This window comes from Trachurus trachurus (genome assembly GCF_905171665.1).
Source record: "Trachurus trachurus genome assembly, chromosome: 11".
Classification (NCBI taxonomy): Eukaryota; Metazoa; Chordata; class Actinopteri; order Carangiformes; family Carangidae; genus Trachurus; species Trachurus trachurus.
This window is the reverse complement of record NC_139904.1, coordinates 12215661-12240540: the sequence shown is the minus strand read 5'-3', so window position 1 is coordinate 12240540 and position 24880 is coordinate 12215661. Positions and strand designations below refer to the sequence as shown.

At 40.5% G+C, this 24880-nt stretch overlaps 1 protein-coding gene across 1 annotated transcript; it reads left to right on the top strand.

The window, feature by feature from the left end:
* Positions 1 to 20806: 20806 nt before the first annotated feature.
* Positions 20807 to 24647, top strand: tac1 (tachykinin precursor 1; the record flags this gene model as incomplete). The annotated part of the gene is made up of 5 exons (XM_083981861.1): positions 20807 to 20923; positions 22408 to 22510; positions 22607 to 22630; positions 24462 to 24518; positions 24601 to 24647. The coding sequence occupies 5 exons, from the start codon at positions 20807 to 20809 to the stop codon at positions 24645 to 24647; spliced, it is 348 nt and encodes a 115-aa protein (XP_083837987.1).
* Positions 24648 to 24880: the final 233 nt, after the last annotated feature.

Sequence of the window (24880 nt, the reverse complement as noted above, 5' to 3'; positions counted from 1 at the left end):
TAGTGAATAAACATGAAGATAAGGATTCACACCAGCTAGGAAATGCAAAGTATCATCCAGTGACGGAGGGCGTTATCATCTAACCAGCCAGAGAGTGAGATTGAAGTCGCCAAAGAGGGACCATGGCCTTCGCATGTTCCTCAGAGAGAAAATAGGGCAGATAACTGCCCCAGCAGTAATCTAACAGAAAGTCACTATGACACAGAGGGATTGATACATTAACTACACAAACTATCTATAGGGAAGTGAAATTATTCTCTAACAGAGGTGATCCTAAACTCCTCATATTCAGACACACGTCATCACTCAGGTCCACAGCTGCAGGTACTTCACCTGGGAACTCGTCCGTCTTTGGACTCTGAGAGAAAGCTGCAGGTTCAAACCAGGTGTCTTCATAATGTGCAGTGACAGTGCAAACCACTCTTCCACCGTCCCACTCCAGATGGAGTTACTAATACAAATGATAACACATGATATACAAAGACGGTTATTTGGAGATCCCATCTGGAGTCACATCGTCACGTAACGTTCTGTGTCACAACAAAACAACAAAACACATGACACAGGCAGCACATTTCACTGATGTACAGGTACATGTCCATGCCCTGTTTTTCAGTACTTGCTATTATTGTTTTTTAATGCTTGCCTTTGTGTGCTAATGTCATGGCTATCAACATGTGCTTGTAGCTGCAATTGTTTTGTCTGCATGCCATTTGTCTGCATGTTATGTCTGCATGCATGCCAGTGCTGCTATGTGCCAGCATGAGCTGTCATTATGCAATTTATATGTATGTCTTATTTGTTATCATTAGCTTTTATCAGGCAAATTCATAAGTTGTACTTAAATGCATTACTTAATTGTTGCCCCTTTTCAGATTCTAGGTGGCCAGGGACAGCAGATGAAAATTAGCCTTACGGGCTAACTCTGGCTCACGTAAAGTTTCTTTTAAATACTGATTAGTGTTGCATTGTCCCTGTCAAATAAACTAATAAATAAAATAAATAAACACTGTAGGTTGTCCGCTCACCTCACAGAGCCAGAGTGGGTTGTGCAGCCTGGCCTGCTCCACGCCACACTCATCCACACCAGCTCTCCTGGGCCGTTACTCTTGTGTCAGTCTACCACTGTGGTGTGTATCGTGCTCCGTCCTGCCGTCCCTCGTCAACAGATCCGGCATTCAGCCACTCGGGTGCGTCTGGCCCTCTGCCTTGTCTTCCTCCTCTCTGGCATTCATCATCCAGTCTTCACCTGCTGTGTCACCATAAATTCAGTCCAATGAGCGCCATAGTTTTTTGCCTTCAGGTCCTTAAAGGGATAGTTCACCCTAGAATGATATTTCGCTCATTATCTACTCACCCTCATGTTGACTAAGGGCTGGAAGAATTGTCAGAGTCCACCGTCCCTTCTCTGAGTTACAGGGGGTCTCGGCGTAGCAGTGCATTTCAATGCAACGGTTGCAAAGGGACACCGGAGCTCTTCGTAAAAAAACACACACAAAAAAACATCCAAATACGTCCATGATGCTCGTATGTAATGTCCGTCTTGTGCTGAAGCCCCAAATTGCGTAATTGTCCCGAAAAAAATTAAATAAGTCTATATTTTAAGCTTGTTTGTAGCGGAAGCTTCTCGAAGCTCCTCTTCCTGGTCCGTCCAAATCTCGCGTGATTCGCAGTAACCGTACTGACGCCGGCGCAAATCACGCGAGATTTGGACGGACCAGGAAGAGGAGCTTCGAGAAGCTTCCGCTACAAACAAGCTTAAAATATAGACTTATTTAATTTTTTTCGGGACAATTACGCAATTTGGGGCTTCAGCACAAGACGGACATTACATACGAGCATCATGGAGGTATTTGGATGTTTTTTTGTGTGTGTTTTTTTACGAAGAGCTCCGGTGTCCCTTTGCAACCGTTGCATTGAAATGCACTGCTACGCCAAGACCCCCTGTAACTCAGAGAAGGGACGGTGGACTCTGACAATTCTTCCAGCCCTTAGTCAACATGAGGGTGAGTAGATAATGAGCGAAATATCATTCTAGGGTGAACTATCCCTTTAAGAAAGTGTTATTAGCGATCATAGTCACACACGTTGCTGTTCACATATCAAATCTAAAATAGCTCATGTCTTATTTCAAGCTCAGTGCGTCACATCTATCATCTCTAAAACTGAGCGAACCAGATTCAGCAGCTACTGAATCTGTTAATGTCCTGGTATCCTTCAGAAAAAAATGCATATTCCTGTAAAATACTTTGTTTATGCCCATCTCCAAATGTTTGCTACAAGCACATACTATTAACAACTTCTGTGTCACACAAAAGGATTATATATTTATACGTATGTTTTGGTTGTTTTTTCTTTTTCTCAGAAAAAAAACCTCTCTCATTATCTCAACCTTTACAGCGCTTAGCTTGCACCTAAAAAGGATGTGTGTGAAGCTTTCAAGGACAATTAGACTCGTTAGTTAGACTGCTGTGTGATTTGCCCTTTTCCCTCTGAATGTTCACTATCATGCCTCTAAATTCAAATGATGCTTTGGTGCTGACAGGTTTGAAATTTTTACAACTGATAATTACTTTTTTTTAAACGATCTGTAACAATCCCTTTAAAAAAAAAGTTGCTTATTCAAATTAAAACATCAGTTGTCATGAAAAAAATCTAAAAGGACAAGCCCTACACTTTGTTTTAAACTTTTTTAGGGAATAAAAGAAGTGTCCAAGTGCGATTCAAGCTTGACAAGTACTTCTCTCCCCCCTTTTAATGAGAGCAGTGTGAATAAAAACCCTGATGGGTACGTTCTGTCCCCAGAAATGGCTTCATCTCAACACTTGAAAGTAGTAGTCGAGTTGTTTTTGGACAATCAACCTCGTCCAATACAGATGCCATCATTGTTGTTCTTGTTTTCGTTTTGTTTCGTTCACCCCCACCACAGCGCGTCTGGTGATGTCATTAACATAAGATAAGATAAGATAAGATAAGATAATACTTTATTGTCAGATCACTCTGAAATTTGTCTTGCGTCCCATGACGTCCAAGTTTCACACAATAATAACAAAATACAAAAAACATACATTTACAAAAAGCATAATATGTTACCCTCATAGGTCACATTTAAAGAGAAACACAAACTACCTCCTAACTCCATTCACAACATAAATCCAACATTACAATGTGTCTTTGGTGCAACACCCAGTGCTCAGTCTGTACATGAACCTTAGGGTCTACTTAGAGACCAAACTCTGATTTAACAGTTTGACAGACTGAGGGACAAAAGAGTTCCTCAGCCTGTTCAGTCGAGCTTGTGGAACTCTAAACCTTCTATTTGATGGCAGAAGCTGATATTCCTCGAATAACACGTGAGAGATGACATCATCAGTGCAACAGAAAACAGCGAAGTATGGAAAGCAGCAAGCTGTGGCTTTTCCTATTTTGCACTTTTGTTCCTCCTCAAAATGATTTAAAACACCGTGCACGTGGATCAATTTTTGTGTGCTGATGGAACGCAGGAGAATATACGTTATATATGTTATATTAATATACTAGCTATACACTATACGAATATAGCCTACGTTATACGAATACGAATTTACACTATACTGTACGTCATCGCGTAAATTAGCAGTTTGACCCGGGTGTAAAGTTCCCACTGCAAGCCAATCAGAGGCGAGCTAATTAAAAATTAGGTCCACCCACGTCAATTGCAAAAGTCGTTTGACGCGGGTCAGTGACCCTTTTCCACTGCCTTCAGAAGTCAATTGTTCTGTTTTTTTGGCAAGTGGGAACGGAAAATAGATGGATGTTGTACAGAAGATCTCTTAGCCTTTAGCTTAGCACTGGTCGTACATAGCCTACAGTATGTGGACCAGTGGACTATTGCCATCCCTGAATTGATAGTCCACTTAAATACTCCTACATATACGTATTCATAATGTATTTTTGGCCAATGACTAAATATAGGAGCTTGTGAAAGAGGTGACACTTCTTTTTCTGACTGATCGGCCTTATGAGTCACAACTCTGATTGATTATCAGCACACACTGTGAAATAACTGTACTGCAGTTTACAAGATTCATGTTTGGCCATGAGCTGGATTATCTTCAATGCCAGATCCATTTTTCATTCATCTTTATACCAAATGGATTTTCGTTGTGTGGCAATAGCTTTTTCTGTATACTCACAACACAATGTGATTTATTTCAGTTTGAAAAATAGCAACCAACCCTGAGTGCTTCTGAATGATTGGTCTTTCTTCCAGATACAACACCTTTATTTTGATTCGCAAGAGCCAGGATCAAGGCTGTGATGCTTTGTAAAAAAGAAAAAAAAGGGGGGGTGTTTATTCAGTCAGTGTGTAGCGTGTGTGGACCTTAACATTGTGGAAGAGGAGCACGCTTCAAGGTTATGCTGATGTAAGGAGCTGCAGCCTTGGACACGCACTGACAAGCTGTTAAAATAGAGAAAGGTGTGAGAGGCTTGGTCGCCCAAAGAAAAGCTACTAGTTCCTTAATCAAGTTGCAAAAATGTACATTTCACTCCTTTCTCTGTGCCACAATGACGGCAACCACCCACAAGTGTGAGGGCTACAATGCTGTACGCCAATGCCACGCTTTGTTGCGCACTCATGGAGCGCTCTCTGCCCTCTACGCAGCTACTTGAGGAGGCCGCCTGAATTATTTGTCAGGCTTTAACTGTATTTATCCCATAATAAAATCTTGAGGGAGGATTTTCAGTCTCTGTGCACTCGTACACAATATCTCAGGTATCACTTTTGCAATTTAAAAAATAAATTTATTAGAAATTATGATTCACATACATGTTTTTATTTTGTATGTATACTGTACATATGGTACAGTTTGGTTTGAATCTATTTATCTTCTGTATACTCATAGGTTGCACATGTTAAAATGTCAGCAGATAAAACTAAGAACCTCTGCATTGTTTAATATCACTCCCAGTGAGATGGGTTAACATGTTTGGTTGCTATAAAGATAAAATATACTGTATCACACTTTGATGAGAGGCTTGTCCAGGTTAAATGGTCTGAAAAAGTGCATCATCACCGCAGCAAAAGTATAAGTGGATCTTTTATAACAAATTAAATGATGTTTGTCATGTCCTCTGTGTCGATAGATGATAGACAGATACTTTATTTGTCTGTTTCAAATAAAAAACAGAAATTCATCTAAAACGGCTCCTCGAGGCATTAAAAACAAAATTAAAATCCACACCCAGGCATTTTAAAACACATTCAACAGCACACACCACAACAGATAAAAACACAGCGCAGTCTTTTTTATATTATAGAGCAGTTATTGCAGAGGGGATGAAAGATTTCTTGTAAATGTTTTTCCAGGCCAATGTTCTGGTTTCGTAGCATCTGCCTGACGGGAGCAGCGTGAGGAAGTGGTGCAGGGGGAGGGAGGGGTCTCTCCGTGGTGAGGGTGTCTTTCCTCATCACTGAGTCTTGTCGTTCATGTCTTACACACCAGTCTGTCCCCTCTGTTTCCTCGTTGTTATTCCATTTCCCCATTTGAGTCCTTGGGTTTTTGTCTTTTGTGTTTCAGTGTGGTACTTTTCATTTTCATTTGTACTTTGCAGGGCCGGCTCTACGCAGGGGCAAGAGGGGGCAGCGCCCCCTCAAATAAATGTCTTGCCCCCTCAAATCAAAATTTTAGAAGAGAGATTCGATTTTTAGATTTTTAAAAATCCGCAAAAAAGGGACACTGTTCTGTTTGGGGTTTGTTTTTTTTTAGTATTCATAAGACTACCTTTCAGTTTTGTAAATCTTGACCATAGTAGACCCCCCCCCCTTCCCCTCTTCTCAGAGTACACCAGAATGCTTCACTCACATGTTAAAATCACAAAAAATTTCTGGGGGAGATGCCCCCAGACCCCCCTACAGGGGTTTAGCTACTCACCTTTTCACCCCCTCTGGGTTTGCAATGCATCTTAAGGTATATGCACCCCTAACCCCCCATATAATGTGGCTCTAAGACCCCCCCACCCCGGCCCCGAGTTGGACAGGTCTGAAGGTAGAGGCCTGACAAAGTGCAATCCACTTCTCCAGGTTGGGGTTGGACACAACAACAACCGAATCCAATGAAGTTACTATAAGCACAGAGAAAAAAAAGTGCTGGAGCATGATGTGTTCACATGATGCCCCCTTCACATTTCTGACTGCCCCCTCATATTTGCCTGCCTAGAACCGGCCCTGGTACTTTGTCTTTTTTGAGTTTGTCCAAGATCTTTTTAGTTGTTACTTTGTGTTTTACTTAGTGTAATAAATACATTTTCGTTGCCCATCACATTGAGTTTTGGATCCACATTCTCCCTAAACCTGACAATGTTGCTCTGTCTTGATAAGATCGTTTAATGATTCAACAAAAGAACTGGTTTGTTATGTGTTCAAGTTTAACAAAGTGGTGAAATAACCACTTGAAGTCACTGAAATTGTTTAACAACTGTGTACTAATGTAGCTATCGGTATCCATACTCTGAAAATTCAGGTTGCACCACGGAGATAATGTTCCAGTTTGATGCATTAGACTTTGAGACATCCCTACGTTTTTGTAGACAATAGAGCCTAAAATAGTGGGGCACTCCTGAATGTTTTCCTGTCACAGTAATTATCCTGTTGTGGAGGACGCAGCTCTTAAAGTCTCTTTTACTGTCAGCACACAGTGTGCTGCTCTATAAGGGATGTAATTGCAATAAATTTAGTGGAGCTCAGCTGCAGAAATTATAGTATCTATGCTGCGAGGCGCATCTCAAAGACAAAGACACGCTGTTTGTCTTTTACAGCTGTGAAAACATGTTTCAAAGATTTTTGTCTTTATAGCGGTGAAGCCATATTTTCATGTGATACTGTAGATAAATACCAGGGTAAATATTTGTGTGTAATTTGAGAGAAAGTCATGATGGTTGTGCTTTATCAGAATCTGAGACTGAGGTGAGTCATTCAGCCTATGTGCAGAGTGGCGAGCTGTGTATTAAGTCATGAAACCTCACAGGTTCGCTCACTCAAATGGCTGAGTTTATGGGATCACACTTGTCGTGATTAACATGGTCAACCATAATTTCTGAAGTAATGTTGGACGGTAAAATGTTTTTATAGAGGAAAGAGATACTTTAAAGGTACATGGGCCATAAATTGGATGAGACTTGAGCTGCGTGACTGTGATCTGAGCCTTAGGTACAATAAAATAGATGATAGATGGTGCATCTCCAGAGGATGCTTCACACATCCATTCTTCCATATGAATACACAAGATGCATTCACTGGAGATATAAACTACTATCACCCCCTCAGGCTCAAACTCAGACCAGTTTCAGGTCAGATCCATGAGTGTGTGTGTGGATTCAGCCACTGCCAAGATGGCGATAATTGAGCAGCTGATTCTGAGTAGAAGCTGTATATCTATCAATCTACTGTCTATGGTCAAGACTCGATTACTATCCAGACAAAAGGAGACAGCTGTTCCCATGTTCACCATCCAGGTACTTCTTCTCCCTGTAATATGGGAGAAAATGGGAGGACTGGGAACCAATGGGAGCCAGAGGTACATTTTGCCCTGTGTCCCAGCATCAGGTTTATCGCTGACAATGAGCATGGTGTCAGTGTGACCTTTGTCCTGTTGGATGCAGCTTCTACTCCTTTTTCACATTCATTTGTGAGACCAACTGTCTGATGGCACACGTTAGTCGTGTAGAAAACAGAAAAGAAAAGGTAATATTTTTAAAAGAGGCTTTTAATGCTCCAGTTTCCATCAGATCCAAACTAAAGGCCACGACAGGATCAGTGATCATGATCAGGATCAACGGCATTTCTGTGACATGATACTAACTCACTGACGTCATGAATATTCATGTGAATATTTTTTACAATTGAGACCATCACACAAACCATTTCACCGGCAATGAAACCCTTTTTTTCCCTCTGTCGTTTTTCTATTTTGCACAACGCTTAATGGAGGCATGAGCACTTTACTTGACGTTGTAAATTATTTTCCTGACGAGCTAAATGCATTGCTGACGTCTTTAAGGAAAACAAGGGCGGCCACACCAGCAGCTTTTAGGCTACTCTTCAGCTCTTGGTTTGATCGTGATCCTCAATCATGGTCATTGTGGTGCAGGCGACAGTATTGATCGTGCATTTTAAAGCGCTGATTCTCATGAATACACATTTTGATCATTGTTTTTTTTAGGTTGGTTTAAATGTAAGTTAATGCAACACAACATCACGAAGGCCTGATAGGAGTTAGATGGTAAATCACAGATCTAATGGCTGTCACAGTGACCCACTACATGATAAATACATAATTGGACAAGGACAGTAATTTCCTTTGTAAAGTGATAAACTTTTATGAGTTATACAAGTCCTCATCATAATCATAAGTCTATCCCCTCCACCGTCTACCTTATTCTGCAGGTTCCAGGCTAACTATAAACTTGGGTAGCTGTATTTGTTAAGCCAGGCTGTGCTGCTTTAATTCATCATCCAACCAGGAAATGAAGCCTTGTATGTCAACACACTGGAGGAAATGCCAACAGCAGATCAGACTGTGTGTCTGCAGTCTCCAATGAAGTGCCACTGTTAATTCCACTCAACCGTGACAATCACTTTACCTACTGAAAACCCATTTCCTGTTGATAGTGTATGACAGCTGGGTCCTTGAGGTCACCTCGTCAAAAGCATCATTGTTGCAGATTATAAGAGTACTCTCCAGATGTCCAGATAACTCATCAGACACATACACGATCAATGGATAATTAAACAAATTCAGCTAATCCATTTCATCCTGTCAATAAAACATCGGTCTCTGCATATGTGGCTATATGAATTACTCTGGGCCTGTGCCGCAGCGCTGCAGAAGTTTCCTATTGAAACTGTTTCAACTTGTGCGACAATGCAACCTCATCCAGAAAACCAAGCTTTCTCACTCCAAATGGCACTGTAACACACTCATATTGCACATTTTTGTGTCATGAACATTACACATTAACATTTTTAGTGTTAAGCTCACCAGATAAGACTTCATAAGATCACACATTTGTTACTGGACTCACTGGATGGGACTGTTCTGTAAGAAACAAGCCCATACAGTCGGTTGCCCGTGCAGCAGGTTATCACCCACTGTTAAGTTTTCCTGCTAGGCAACATGTAGTGGCCGTAGTATTTCAGGAGACAGGAGAAAACGAACAAAGGGAAAGCAAAGGCAAAACAGAGGCTCAGAGCCTTCTCTCTTCTGATTGGCTCACGGACCTGTTGTTACCAGAGCTCCAGAGAGAAGCTCCTGCAAGAGGAAATATAAATGTATAAAACTGCACTGAGATGGTTTTTAGTATTTTAAATCACAAATATTTCTTCTAATGGCTCCGATAACACAAGAAAAGAGGAAAATGTGGATCTTTGATGTAATGTTAACATATAATGAATTGTGTTTTTAATTATATTACCATTTTTCTGTTTTAATACAGAAATCTAATGTATGACACATATCACAAATATGTCAAAGCGTATGTTTACTCAGTGCTGTGAAGTGCAACAATAAACCATCTGGAAGTAGCTGAATTTAAACCGACACAGAGGGCGACCAGTCACAGTTTGTGTGTGGCATCAATATTTATGGCCTTCACATGTGTTCATTTTGTCTTTGTATGTGAGAAAACGATATCTGAAGCTGTCCAAGGAGACGCTCATCTAAAAAACATGACAGTCAACACTGCATGTCATTTGGTCCTTAGTAATAAATCAACAAAGCCTCAAGTTGATCGAATGAGATGTTGTCAAGAAAATTGAAATACAGACCGACTCCCTCCTTTATAGTTAGCTGGGAACGTGTGGCCTTGATGAGGAAACTTGTGGAGCCAGGGACTGACAGTGTCTTTAATCAGGTATTGACAGAAACCTCTTCACTATTCAAGGCAAAATACAAAGGACCTTGTCCCGTGTGTGCATAAAGAAAAGGGCAAGCTGAAGACAGCACTTTATTTGCCAAACGAAAAAGTAGAAAAACATGTCGTATTAGAAGTGATAGGTGTGGAGTAAGTCCTTGAAATGGATAGGCAGCAAGCTACAAACTGATTTCTGATACATGATTTGTGTAATTCTCATTAGGTTCGGTGTATTTATTTGCACAGTCTATCAAGGTATCATGTCTTGATCTTATTAGTAGGAGAAATAAAAGCATTATTAGATTTCAAAATGCTCCTCATGCTGTTCTAAGGTTCTTGCATGATGGACGGTCCTCTAATTAACCTTAAAGGAAGCATATCAAGATACCTGAACTACCTCAACTCTTCAAGTTTCAAGGTTCATTTTATTGCATTAAATTCTTGATGAAAAGAAGCAGCTCTGCCATCTCCCTGTATCTCCGAGGCTGAACACCTTACGGAAGAAACTTGTCTTGGAATTCACTCTTGTGTTCTCTTTCTTTGGGCCACGACAGAAAGCACATGACATGACCATGGGAAAGTGTTGGAAAACAGATTGGCTGGTAAACTGCAGACTTTAATGGTAACTCTGTAAAGTTTCCAACAGCAACAGGCGGCTGTTAGATCTTTGACACTGTTAGAGAACAGCTTGTCAACATAGTGGAGTATTTGGTAGTCACATAGACCAAACTAGAGCCAAGAGCTGGAGATAATATTGTACCTAATTTGTGCCGTCATGATAAAATGTACCTGTTCATGTCAAAAAAGAAGTAATGACAGTATTGTTTGCAATCAGGTAAAGTGGTCTTTGTCCCTCATTGATGTGTTTGGTGACATCATCAGATGATATTGCAGTTAAAACAGGATTCGACCATAGGTTGTCCAGATATGCACTCGATTTAGACCCTATAGCCTTACTATATTTGGTTTAATTGACACATCCTAAAATAAGGTGAACTCATACATGACATTTAGGTTTAGTTTACATGATCCTGTAGAGGAAGCCATCGTGTAATCAATGTAATTCAACATAGCAATATATATGCTTTGCTAGATTTGAGTCAGGACAATAAATAAGCATCACAATTATTGAATGGATTTTGTTTTTGGAGCAAGTTTTGTCCAGTCTGTGTATTTTATAGTAAGTTTTGTCAATAGTATCTGAAGTTTATAAGTGTAGCAGACAGGATGACTCATTGATGCAGGACTGTCATACCACTAAACGACCACTAGGGAGCGGCTGCACTAAAAAGTTATGACTTCCTGAATGAAGGGGCCCATTCAAATCCCACATGACCATATTAGAAATTGCAATGGCATCGTTGAGGAGACCCATTCATCTTGAGTATATAGGCCCGTAGCCAACTGCAGCAGTATTGAATTCATTATCCCGGCTGGACACAGTGTTGTTGGTATGCAATCTGCGTTTCATCCTGATGTGACACGGTTCAATATTGGCAGAAGTGCCTCAAGGTACAAAAGCATTCTCTGGCTTCCCTGAAGTGTAAAAACGAAGCAAGATGTACAAAGTGGTTGTCAAATGCGGTTACAGGAACACTTGGACAGTCTGACGCAGGAGATTTTCTTTTTTTCTTTTTTCTTTTTTGTCAATTGAGTTAAAGACTGCGGCAGCAAAGTGCTGAATGAGGACCACACCCTCCCCTCCACTCCCTCCAGCTCATCACTGTAGTGGTAGTAGCGCCAGGGGAGCTCCTGCGTATTTCCCTGTCTGAGTGTGATTGATAGTGTCTGGGCTTTGTCCTCTTTGTCTTTGCTCACGAAACAACGGAGTGACTTCACTCAATGGTACAGTCATTCATACCGGCTCAGGGTAGGAAGTGACGCAGGAATGATGCACGCCTAAATGAATTTGTTAACTTTATGTGTAATGTTGATTTCTACAAGGATGAAGCTGATGCACCAAACTACAGCATTATATTTATTTTTACTATATATAGAAAGAGAGAGATAGAAGCCCAATTGCACTTATTCAATTTACAATAAGTTGATTTTTTTGGTAAATGTTTTTTCCTGTGCTGGGAATGGATTTGAGTCCATCCTCTATAGCAAGTCTCATTCATCAGTTTGTTTCATTACATAGCCTAATCCAAGGTGTACCACCAATTTACATCCACAGGACAAGCTGAAAAGGATGTTTTTGGCTCTGCTTGACCTTTACAGCCTGTTTCCTTTGTTGTTTTGGTTTGGGTTAAAGCAGAAGTAAGCAGGATATTTGTGTTAAATATAAGTCTTAAATAGTTATATCTTCCGACAGCAATCACTTACTAAGAGTGTTTGGTCTGAAACACGGGTCTGTCAGTCACTCTGCTCTGCTGTAAGCCGAGGAGAAAACTTTCCTTGTATCCTACAACCTTTATCCAATGAGGAGAGAGAACGGCATAAAGGGGCGGTCCTCTCTGTGTGTGCAGCCAAGGGATGCGCCTGAATGTGGTGACGTAGGGACGAGGGCGGGGACTGCTAACTCCATCGGTTGACAAGAAGTTAGCCAAAACGATCGGATCACTTACTTCTGCTTTAACTGATAGTTATAGTTTCTAAGAGCAAATGTCACCAAATTCGAACTCTATTGAACTCTTTGATTTTTATAGATAGATAGATAGATAGATAGATAGATAGATAGATAGATAGATAGATAGATAGATAGATAGATAGATAGATAGATAGATAGATAGATAGATAGATAGATAGATAGGGTAGATAGATAGATAGATAGATAGATAGATAGATAGATAGATAGATAGATAGATAGATAGATAGATAGATAGATAGATAGATAGATAGATAGATAGATAGATAGATAGATAGATAGATAGATAGATAGATAGATAGATAGATAATTAGACAGACAGACACTAAATATCTACTTGTTTCTTGTATCAAGGTAAAAATACAAAATAAAAGATGTTTGTCCCCCTCTAGATGATGTCATGACGACGTGATGTAATTCCCCCACTACTGTATAAATCCTACTGTTCTTCAGTACTTGACATTTAACAATAACAATAGCAAACTGAGGGTGACTCTGTCAAGTACACCTGACAGCTGCTCATAGATTTGTTCAAATGCCTCTAACGCTGGATGCAAACACAACATCTGGCGTTCCAGGTGCTTGATAGCCAAACACAGCCTCTTCACGTTGCTGCAGTTGACTCTAACAACAGTGATGACTTGAGGTGGGAGGGAGTTTGGGTAACAATAGTAGATTATGGTTAAATCATCTGTGTGAGGAGAGAGTGAGGATTAATCTATATCTGTGGGTGCACAAACGTCGACTTTTTTGATGTAAAGCAGAAAATATAAATGTGTAGTTTTGTCATCTGTCCATGTTGGAAGGTATTACATCTCATCTGGCCTTGAGAAACCTCAGGACCCTGTGCTAGGATTCACTAAAATACTTGAAAAAAAAAAGAAAAAAAGCTGGAAATCTCTTGCTGGAAAAGTTTCTTGCTACTTGCAAAAGCCTTTTGTGACTTTTGTGAACACAAAAGTCATTTCCAAAATGATATTCACAGGGCATTGATCGTGTGTGGGCGGGCAGAAACCTGGTGCTACTGCCCTCAACACTTCACCTTCAACCTGCAGTTCAGAGATTCCACTGAGCATTCGCATTTTCCATCATTTATTACATTTTTTTTTTTTTTTACCATCACCACCTTGAAATACTACGAGGTTTCTTCAAATCACATTCTGCGTCAGCACCAGCACTCGTTTAGTCCGTACCTTAGTCAGTCAGATATCAATATTCCCTCCACATCATCCACTCACCCCACAAGTGAGTATCCATTATCTAGATGGAGTCCAGACGGCCAACTCCATCAGAGGGTCAGAGCCTTGTTCATGCACCCAAACTCCATGAAGGAAAAGACCAAACTCGATTAAAGCTTGTTGAAAAAAAAGGGTACAAACCTAAATTTTGAGCATTTCTGAACCACAGCTGATGATACAGAACAGAACTGCGTTTATGGTGTTTTAAAACCATAATGCCATTTATAGTCCAGAGCAGTAATAAGGGCAATAATGAGTTTAGATGACACTGTTGGTATTATAATTCAAGAATACATGGATATATTAAAGATGTATCCTCTCACTCCAGATTTATAAACCCTTCTTGTCAGTCCCTAATTTCTTTTAGCCCCTAATTACCACCGCTGCTCCCTCTTCATTTGTCATAGCCTTCTTAGACTCAAAAAAGAGAGTCCATGGTGCTCCTGGCTCTATGAAAACCAGCTCTCCTTCCCTAGCTGATACAACAGTGCCGTCAATGGTCTGTGTGAGCCTGTGAGGCATCTTTACCCCGCTTTAGGTCCCCTACTGCGTCCCTCCATGAGGCGGAAAGACTCCCCTCTTTCCTTACACTTTTTTATGGGAGCAAGTATTTCATTTATTTTTGTATTTGTATTTATTTGTTTATTTAGATGGGACAGTGCACATTGATGAACATACAAGTATGTATATATGCCAGATTTCATGTTCTTACAGATCTCATAACTCCAAACCTGTTCAGGAGCTGGTCTCCATGCCTGTTTCCTGTGCAATTTTCCAAAGAAAAAGCCGTGAAAATGAGGAGGATAATAGACATGTTAAAGATTTTTAGGGAAATTAACAAGAAACACATATAGATTTTGTGTACGTTCATGGTTTTATAAAAACCCTTGCAGTTGTAACCCCATAAAAAATGATCTAACAGTTTTTATTAATACACATTCATAAAATTTTAATGTGGGAATTTTATATGTCATGAACCAACATTCATATTTTCAGTCCAAACCTTATTTGTAGAATCCCTACTTCTTCCACAGCGTCTTCATTATTATCTTCATTCTACCGCCTTGGAGGGGGGTTGAGTATAATAAAGTCACGAACCCAAACAAATAGTGCGCCTATTAGCTCCATCACCTCCTCCAGCTCCTTGATGTTCAATCACTTCCACATTTTCCAGCAGAGACTCACGTTCACCCTCTGATTCTGCACATGAGGTCATACAAATGTTGTGCAGCCTCCCCTTGCGATCTCATTTCCATTTTCATTTCCACTTTTGGGACCGTTGTTTCCTGAACACACAATACGTTATCCTTAAATACGTTCATCGAATTCCTGCCCATTTGCCACCAAACCTCTATTCCACAGTAGAATATATAGCAGCATGAGAAAAAGCTTCATTTATCCCCTGTAATCACAGAGCTCGTGATGTGTGCGATTGCCTCTGTTTACAAACTAACAAAGAGTCTTTTTGTTATGTAGCCTATAGGGTCTCAATAACAGATCATTATATCAAATATAATTAAATGTGGGCTCACATAATCCAGAGGGAATTTGAGAGTTTTCTTGAACATCTCATGATTTATTTTTGATCCTAAAAAATCTAAACTTTTGGTGGCGCTATCACTGTATGTGAAGCATTTCACCATGGTTTAGCAATATGCTAACTTTCAGTTCTGTGGCTAACTATAAAATACATCACCAAGTTGTTCAAACATCTGGTCATGCTTTACAATTTAAAAGTGCAACCAAACTATAGCCATCATCACTATCGAGCACTAGTAGCAAATGAAATGAAATGAAAAATCTGCTCATTACATTTCTTGTGTAATCAACGTATGATCACACTTCGACTTTGTTTACAGCAATTTTCTTGTTTCAGACGTTGCAGGGTTGGGGTAGGGGCTCACCAGAAACATCGTGACTCATCCACCATAAATATCCACAGCAGCTGGACCAGATATCTGGACCAGAGTGTTGAGAGACAGACAAACATCCTCGGGCCACACCAGCAGCGGGGAGCGGATTTGACCCGTCCAATCTCGTACATCATTCACATTCTCACTTTGTAGTCCTGAAGCTGGTCATATCTGACATTTATCTGATAGGTGTTTCCTCTGGATTTAATTTAATCAAACACCTGGGGGATTAAATAGTGGTGAGATTTAATTAGTCTTTTGCTGGGAGATGTATGTAATTGCCCCTGGTGACCCCTGGAAACCGGTGTGTGAACCACAGGAGTTACTCCTGTGGTCATCATATTCTTCGGGCACTGAAGCACACGGGAAGTGAAGTACTTTAAGTACTTCACTTCCCGTGTGCTTCAGTGCCCGAAGAATATGACGCATCAAGACAAACATCCAGGTTAGGAATAGGCTATTAGACGAGACCATGGATGCAGCAGGTTGGAATAAGTGAAACATTAAGCAGCGTGTAGTTTGTGTTTTGAATGATTTTTTATTTATCGGTTTTTATTGGCTTGTGTAGATAAGGCTGCAGCAAAATCAGAGGTCACGCTACAGTACGCCAACAAGTTAGGCTATGAAAAGGTAACTAAGTTATCTTTCATTAAGTGCTTAATGACGTAGATACTTTGTATTGTCACTTGTTTGTATTTTGGCATTTGAAGAATAAAAGTGGCACAGTGTTGTTCCTGTGATCAAAATAATAAAAAGAATTTCAATAGTTATTTATTTGTACATCTCTTTGTGCAACTTGTATTATGTTATGTTCACTGTTGCCCTGTGCTGTATGAATAAAATGTACCTCTTCTTTTTTTTTTTCAATCAAAGTGGTGGTCACCATTAAAGAGTTCAACATTTTAACAAATTGACCCATTGCCATAATCCCTATAGCCTTAGGAGTAGGTTTGTTACCTTTATTTGTTGGTGCAAGCTATTTTTAGAACGGCGGAGCAGAGCTGTGAACTGCTCAGAGCTACGCTACGGAGGCTAATGGGATTTCTTGGTTTCCCTCATCAAACTCATCAAATACACAATCCAACAACTCCAAAACGCTCTCGTGGACAAGTGGTGACCTGCACATTCACCACACTATGAGATAATAACTAACGTAACGTTCAGTTAGCTTAGCTCTGGGCAGCTCGCGGCTCTGCTCCGCTGTTCTAAAAATAGCTTGCACTGACAATTAAACGTAAAGAACCTACTGCTATGGCAATGGGCCAATTTGCCAAAATGTTGAACTATCCCTTTAAGACACTGACGACACTGGCTCCCGATGTGAACATACACAAGTTTTATGAATGTGAAATAAAGGAGATAATGTTGGTCTGTGTGTGTTCCGCAAACTTATAAAATATGTGACAACAATATTTTGGCCTTTATGGAGCAATAAATCCAACTCAATTTAACAACATGTAGCTACGACAGCCTCACACGTGGCCAACTACATTACTGTCATTGCATCTCATTTAAACAGATAATACAATAATTAATTAACTTCAGTTTTCGATACATAAAACAGTGCATGTTGTAGTTTAAAGAACAAGTCTTGAAGTTTGGCAGGTACCAGGCAACATCTCCAAGTCTAATAATTAAGTGGTTTGTGGGTCAGTTTGGTCGACGTGTTGCTGGAGTGTTTCGTTATTTATCAGTTGCTGCCATCAGGTTCACGTGCACAAGCCCCTGAAGTGAAATATCTGCATGTTACACCCGCAGAGAAAATTAAACTGTGGTGAATTATCACAGCATCTTTAATTTGAAAGAGTGGAAAACGTTATTTTGTGCTTTTCTTTATCAAGTCTCACCGAGATGGTAACGATACCACATTTTTTGTTTCACTAAATTATTCCCACATTAATAGCGAGACAGTGTAATTACAGTAAAATGAATTACCTCCCCCTCTCATTTGGCAGTGTTGTTGTATATATTACATACAGTACATGGTAAGTATTGCAATTAAAGCAATGATTAATATTTCAACATCTCTGCTTTTATTTATTTCCCTGTGTGAGCTGTGTGAATTGAGAAATAAATTGAATGTTTGGTGGGATTTTCTAATTCAAGCACATGCATTAACTGTTGGCACAGTGCTGCGTTGACTCGGTCTTCTCTTCCAACAAATGATCTGCTTTGGATTCATTCCATGCACATAATCGACTTCTGCTCTAATGTATTCATGCATTATATCAGTATGTCAGAGACCCATTTGCTGCTGGATGGAAGTGTCCACAGTGACCTGCTATGCAATCCAGCTGATTGTATTACCCACCCAGCAGCAACGCCTGCAAACATCCCTCCCCTACACACACACACACACACACCCTCGGCCTCAGTGGACCCATGTCCCGTTTGTCCACATCTCCCCCACGTAATCTGTATATCCGTTTATCTCTGCGCCCCAACTTCACTTTACCTCCCACGTCTTCCTCCTCAGTCCTCCTCCTCCTCCTCTTCCGTGGTAACTCCCTCTCTAACAACTCCACCACCTCCTCCTTCGCTCCTCACCTCCCCCTTTCCATCTGTTAATCGGATGAGCTGTCACAGTTGTGGGGATGATTAAATTCTAGTCCAGAGTGGCTGTGTGACGGGAGACCGAGAGCCCCCCCTGGTAAAGATAAGTCATATCTTTACTTATGAATACTAGTGTAGACCTCTTCACAGTCTCTTCACCTGCACACCAGGTCTAACAGGACTTGCTAACTTTCAATCAATCAATCTAAATCTATCTATCTATCTATCTATCTATCTATCTATCTATCTATCTATCTATCTATCTATCTATCTATCTATCTATCTATCTATCTATCTATCTATGGTACCCCTTGTATTACAGTTTTTCTCTATTGGTTTGGCTCATTTCTTGAAGCAGGAATTACATTCTTACTGTAAAACTCTAAGATCATTTGGTAAAACAGTTTTACAGTTCAGCACAACACCATAGCTCACTTGCAAAAGCGCATATCTCTCCTAAAACAGTTCACTCAAGTGTCAAAACTAAATTCTTTTCTCATATAAATAGTCAGTGCCCCCAAAATGCATGATCCTTTGGCATTGTGTGAGCACTGCAAGTCGAAATGTTCAGATGTTTTGTCACTACGGCAGAGGACCATTGAAATATCCCTCATGTCAACCTCTCAGTCTTAGCCCAATAGTTACTGAATAGTTGTATTTGTCCAGCCAACAGAATACATTTGTGTATAAAACTGAAAAAAAGAGAAGAGAAAAAAAGGATTTTACGGTAAGAGCAGCCTTGAATTGACATCACTCATTGCACTCATGCTGCCAAGGAAAGGTAACTATTTTTATTCACACACTAGAGTAACTTCCATACTGTACATTGGAGTAAAAAGAAAATGTATACAGCAATACTGTAATATAAACACTCACAAAAACAAAGGACAATTATATGTAGCCTATAATATTCATGTAATTATGTTCTTGACTAATCTTGACAATTGAACAGACAATTTTGCATGTGATGACTTATACAATGAAATGACTGCAGGATCTTATTACAGTAACATAAACATGTTGACGTGGTTTGGAGAGAACAACCATTAGACTGAGAAATCAACAACCAGTTAAGATCAACATGATCTATTCACTTTGAAACTGTGCTAACTGTAGGCTACCTGCACTTAATCATTTGCATAGATGTACTGGGACATTTTCAATTTGATTAAATGAATGAGAAACATAATTCTATTGTGAACAACTGCCAAGTGGTTTGGAGGTTTTGTCCATGTTGTTTTGAGAATGTAATTTCTGTTTCAAGAAATGAGCCAAACCAATGGACAAAAACTGTAATGAAACAAACCGATGAATGACACTTGCTATAGAAGACGGACTCGCGTCCTTTCCCAGCACAGGAAAAACATTTGCATTTGCCAATAGCACATGGGTAAATAAAATCAACTTATTGTTAATGGAATAAAGGCACTTGAGCAAATCGAGGGCTTGTTTAGCTGCGTGGACACTGAACTTGGTGTAGCACCGCAGTCCTCTATTCATCCCCGACACCCCACACTTAAAAAAACAGCTTTTATAATGTAAATCAGTGGCACCCTCAGGTCACACGTCCTTCTCCAACTCATTCAGGCTTTGATATGAGAGGTTTGTATGCCCACATGTTTCCTCTCAGCTGTAGGTGGAGGATGTATGGACCACGCACACTTACTCTTACTATGATCAGGATATAAACTATGAATTACAGTATCAATGCAGCCAACAAGTTTTCATTTCCTGTACAGACTGGATCAGCTTTTAAGATGTAAACACAAGTAAAACATAATGTCTATAATGATAATGAGAGTTTACACTAATCAGATTTAGAGTTGCAGCTTTAATTGTGCTGTATAATATGACCTCAAATTGATCTCACATAGACAAACTTGAGACTTGCACAGTCATTTTCTTCCAAGTTGAAGTTTGCATTATCATCACGAGGCTGCTGGGGTTTTTTTTATTTCTTTTTTTTAATGTGAAAACCATTATTGAACTATTATTGGACAAACACTCTTATCAGTCTGAGTGATAACAACCCTTACAATCATTTACTGGATATTCATAATAGTCACATTTTAGACACGGTGCCAGGTGAACTCACCGATGACGCACATTAGTTACAGCTCGTGTGGTGACAGTGACAGGTAACTATGCTTAAAAAAAAAAAAAAAAAAAAAAAAAAAATATCGTTACTGTCTATAAACTATCGACCGGGAAGTACTCACGTTACTGTGATGGCGTTACTAAGCAACGCTGCCCCGGGGGATGCTATATAGGCGCGCGGACGAGCCTCTCTGGACAGGATGACGCATGAGACCGGAGAAGTTGCTGCTGCAGAAACCTGAGCGTGCGAGATTTTGGACAAAGTGGCGGGAGCCCGGTTCTGCGCTTTGACGCACGTATGAAGTATGGACAACAAGTGCTGAGTGAGCTGTGAAGGGAAGAAGAACACAGTCCACGACCGAAGAGAGCTGCGGGTCGAGTCCACAACCTCTCTGTGTCAGGTTGTTTTTTTTTTATTTTCCAGCTGTAGCCGACGCTCGTTTTTATAAGATTGCAACTTGCCTATACATTTGACTGAATTTAACAGAAAGAGAGAGAGAGAGAGAGAAACCAACAGTTTTGGCGTCATGAAGTTGCTCCTTTTTTCGGTTTTTATGGCTTTTTTCGCCGCCGTCCAAGTTTTTTGTGAAGAAAACGAGCCCAGAGAAGATGCGGACTACTGGACGAGCAGCAACCAAATACAGGTAGGTTACACTTGTACATGAAGGATAAACTACCTACTGACCTACTGCGAGTGAGTTTGAATAGACAGGAGGAGAGTCAGTGACTTAAAACTGCAAGTTCAGAGTCTCCCACACCATAGTACATGGAAACGTGATCCACAGATTAGGCATCATTTAAAAAACTAAACTAAACGAAAAGAAAAACAAGAAAATAGACTTTTTTGGTGTGAAAAAGGAGGAAAAAAGAATAATGAAAACAGGAGCAACTTCGGTCAGAAGAGCTTCAGCTTATTTTACTCAGGATGCTCAGGTTATAAAACCCAGTAGACCTCATGCTGGGCAATATTCATATCAAACCTGCAAGTTGGAACATCTTCTACACTAGTCCAGATGTTTTACAATCAGGGATGATGGATTTAACCCATTTTCTGCTCTCTCCATCTGATCCATAATTTTGATCTGAACATGACTGATTAGTACCAAAGTGATTAGGCTAATTAAAAAATGGAGTGGAAACTGGAACTGCCAAGTCTCAGAGTAGAGACAATTCTGCCTTTCTGTGTCCACTTAAATTAAGGAGATTTATGAATTAAACCAAATGCAATCAATATATTGAGTTATGGAGAATACAGCATAGTAAATAGTGCATAATAATGACAATGAAAAGAATGCAATAATTGACATATTTTTTAACTGGACTCAAATGTTTTCAGTTTGTGTCTGATTTGTAACATAAAAAGAGCCTCAGGAGGATGAAAATGAAGATTGTTGAAGAACACCCAGCTAATAGGAAATTGAATAAACCCTAAGTGCACAGTCGGAACTGAAACCCAGAGAATCTCTCTCCGCTGATGTGAGACACACATCATGTGTTTGACATTGCGAACTGGAAACAAGCCAAGCTCCTCAGCTAATACCTTAAAACTGCGGCCGGAGCCATTCTGCAGACTGATGAGCCCCACAGTAAATCACTCAAATTTACTGCGCGGGACATTAGTGGCTCCCAGGACGACATCTCAGTCTGACTGCACAAAGAGGATTGTTAGGTGGAGGTGGGGTGGGGTGGGGTGGGGTGTTTTTTTAATTTGGCTTTTTATGATTCATCAGTAGAGAAGCAATAATCAGGAGAAAAAAAACAGATAAAACACATCCTCAGGGAGGCTGGACAGCTGTGATGTGACCAAGTGCAATATGTAAAATCACCGAAGCTCACCTATTTTCTTTGATAAAGGTGAATTTTTGTGTCCCAACATAAATCTAAAGACACCTGCGATAATCACACTATAATTTCTCAGGCGTATGGTTCAGCCCCAGTTTTCAGTCAGCAGCTGTTTTGTCTCCACTGTTTCATCTTCACGCAGAGGTTTTCAACAATTTGGTGGCAGATAGAGACGCTTACACTGTGTGTTGCCACAGCCTGGCTTTCTCTGTGAAGACTCTTTGTGATCATTTTCCCTCCTCCTCTTCCTCCTCCTCCTCCTCCTCCTCCTCCTCCTCCTCCTCAGGATGGCTGGCTCTCCAACACCCCGCTCAGAGAAATCCTCCTGAGGATGACGAGAAAGCCGCGGCCGCATCAGTTCATCGGCCTGATGGGGAAGCGCTCCATGGGTGAGAGGCTGGTTCATGTCACCACTTCACGCTTTGTGTGTTGTTTTCCCCTGTGGACCTGTCTTTCACACTCTGTCCTGTCTTTTTCTTGCACAGCAAATGCACAGATCACCCGCAAAAGTAAGTACCACACACAAATATCACACTCATTCACTTTGATATTGCTATATAATTAAGAATCTCATAATCTTTCATACATGGCATCAGTGTAAACCTCAAATCTTGCAAACACCGCTATACAAATTAAGTTGTATATTTGCATTTGTGTCCCTCTTTAAGAGACATGACGCAAGTTGTGGGAGCAAACAGTGAGATGGGGTTTAATTAATTGTTGACGACCACAGATAGTTGCACCACAGCTGTTCTTTTGAACGGGAGGCCGGCGGTGTGGAGCCAACGTCTGTGTGGGACAGGAAGGAACCAGATAAAGATGCAGGAGAAAAAAGGGAATGAGGAGGAGGGGATTTTCCTCTTTTCTCCTCTGTGAGGTGTTTTTTTTTTGTCTAAATCAGTCACCCACTCATTGATGCAGCCCAGCGCAGCATATGGAAGCATACATCTAATTTATTCCTGGTATGCAGGCATGACTATAAGTCACTCATCATTAGGGAGGGGGAGAGTGCTGGGATCAATGCCCCAAGGACATCTGAGAGTTAAATTGGATTGTTTACGCTTGTGATGGATTGCATTTTACCCTTCACTTAGAGCTGAGATTTTTTTCTACCCCGTGACATGTTTACACAATTTTCTCATTCTCAAAATTTCATAGAGCATATTTTGCTACGCCTCTATAGTCTGTCCAAGGTTCGGTGGTTCGGTGAATTTTTTTTACATTTACAGTCGACTCTCATCAGTCTAATGCAAATATTGATGTTTGCGAAGTAAGATAGTCCCTCAGGGCTCTCTGTAGCAACCTCGCTCCTCCTCACACTCACTTTACTGCCCATTACTGTGACTGACATGACCACAGTCAGACGGCAGCTGTCCGTCACATTCACGTCCCTGTGAACTCGACAGAGCCCAGACCGCTGAACAGACCTGAGGCCAGTTCCACAGCGCTTGAGTTAAATCGGTAAAAATCAGGACTGAAGCCGCTGAGGGCCGACAACCTGAAGGGGTTTCCATTCAAGAGCGCACATTAGCACATTACCCATGGTGGGTTTCCAGACTGAATCAGTGGTTTCCAGTCTGATCATTAAACTCAAGACCCTCAACAAGGATGTGACATGTAGTGTCTCCTCTCAAACTAAAGGCTGGTTATCAGAAACGCCTGTTCAGGATAAGACAAGAGAGAGCGTTTCTGTATGGAAATGCTAACTGCATTTTTCGTCAGTCCATCATAGTGACACTGTAATCATGGTAAATGTACAACAAGTTGATAATTGTAGCTTCAAAACCATTAGAAGACATTAAAAAACATGGCTAAACTAAAGCAAATTCATTAAAACAAAAATCTGTTTGGTCGTGACCATCGAATGTCACAGTTTTCAAAAACCAAGTTTGATTCCACAAAACTGTAGTCTACTAATATTGTGAGCATTTACATAGGCCTTAACAAGCTAATGTTAGCCTTCACCATCAAACTTCACCATCAAAGGTGAGGACATGTTCTACGTATGAGTCTTTGAGCTTTAGATAAGTTTGAGCTGTTGGCTCCTTCAACATATTCAGTCATAATTTCAAACAAAATCTCATTGGTTTCCTTTAGATCTTGATTATTCCTAATCCTGCGTCCATCGATATATGCAAATGGGGTTGGCAACAACAGGCTTCTTCAAAATCCCTAATGGCCAAAGAGATTATGACTCATACTGAGCCATTAACTGTTGGTTTTACGGTGCATTTCTCTAAATTAAACCTCATGTGGGTGGGGATTTTGACCTTTTTACTTTTGGGTGTTGACACAGTTTAAGTGTTTCAAACAACGTCTTGCAATGTCTTTTCTTCGAAGGGCATAAAGTCAACTCTTTTGTTGGACTGATGGGGAAAAGAAGCCAAGAGGAGCCAGGTGAGTTCATTACTATACAGACGTGTGGACTATACAGATGGTGACATTGCTCTGAAGCTAACAAGCTCTCCCCTCCCTGCAGATTCCTACGAGTGGAGCACAATACAGACGTACGACAGGCGCCGCTAAAGTGGTCGTCTCTTCATCCACCTGCTTCTCATCCAGTCATCTTTCATCCGTTGGGAGGATCACCTGACAAGTTTCTCCATACCGTGTATAGCTGTTAATCGAATAAAAAATGATTCTGTTTCCACATTGTAGTGATGTAGCAGTGCTGTACCTGTGCCAGTTTCATTTGTCCCCAGCAGAAAGTACTACATTGGGTTGAGAAGAAGGGAATGGGGATGGGGCGGAGGTTTATG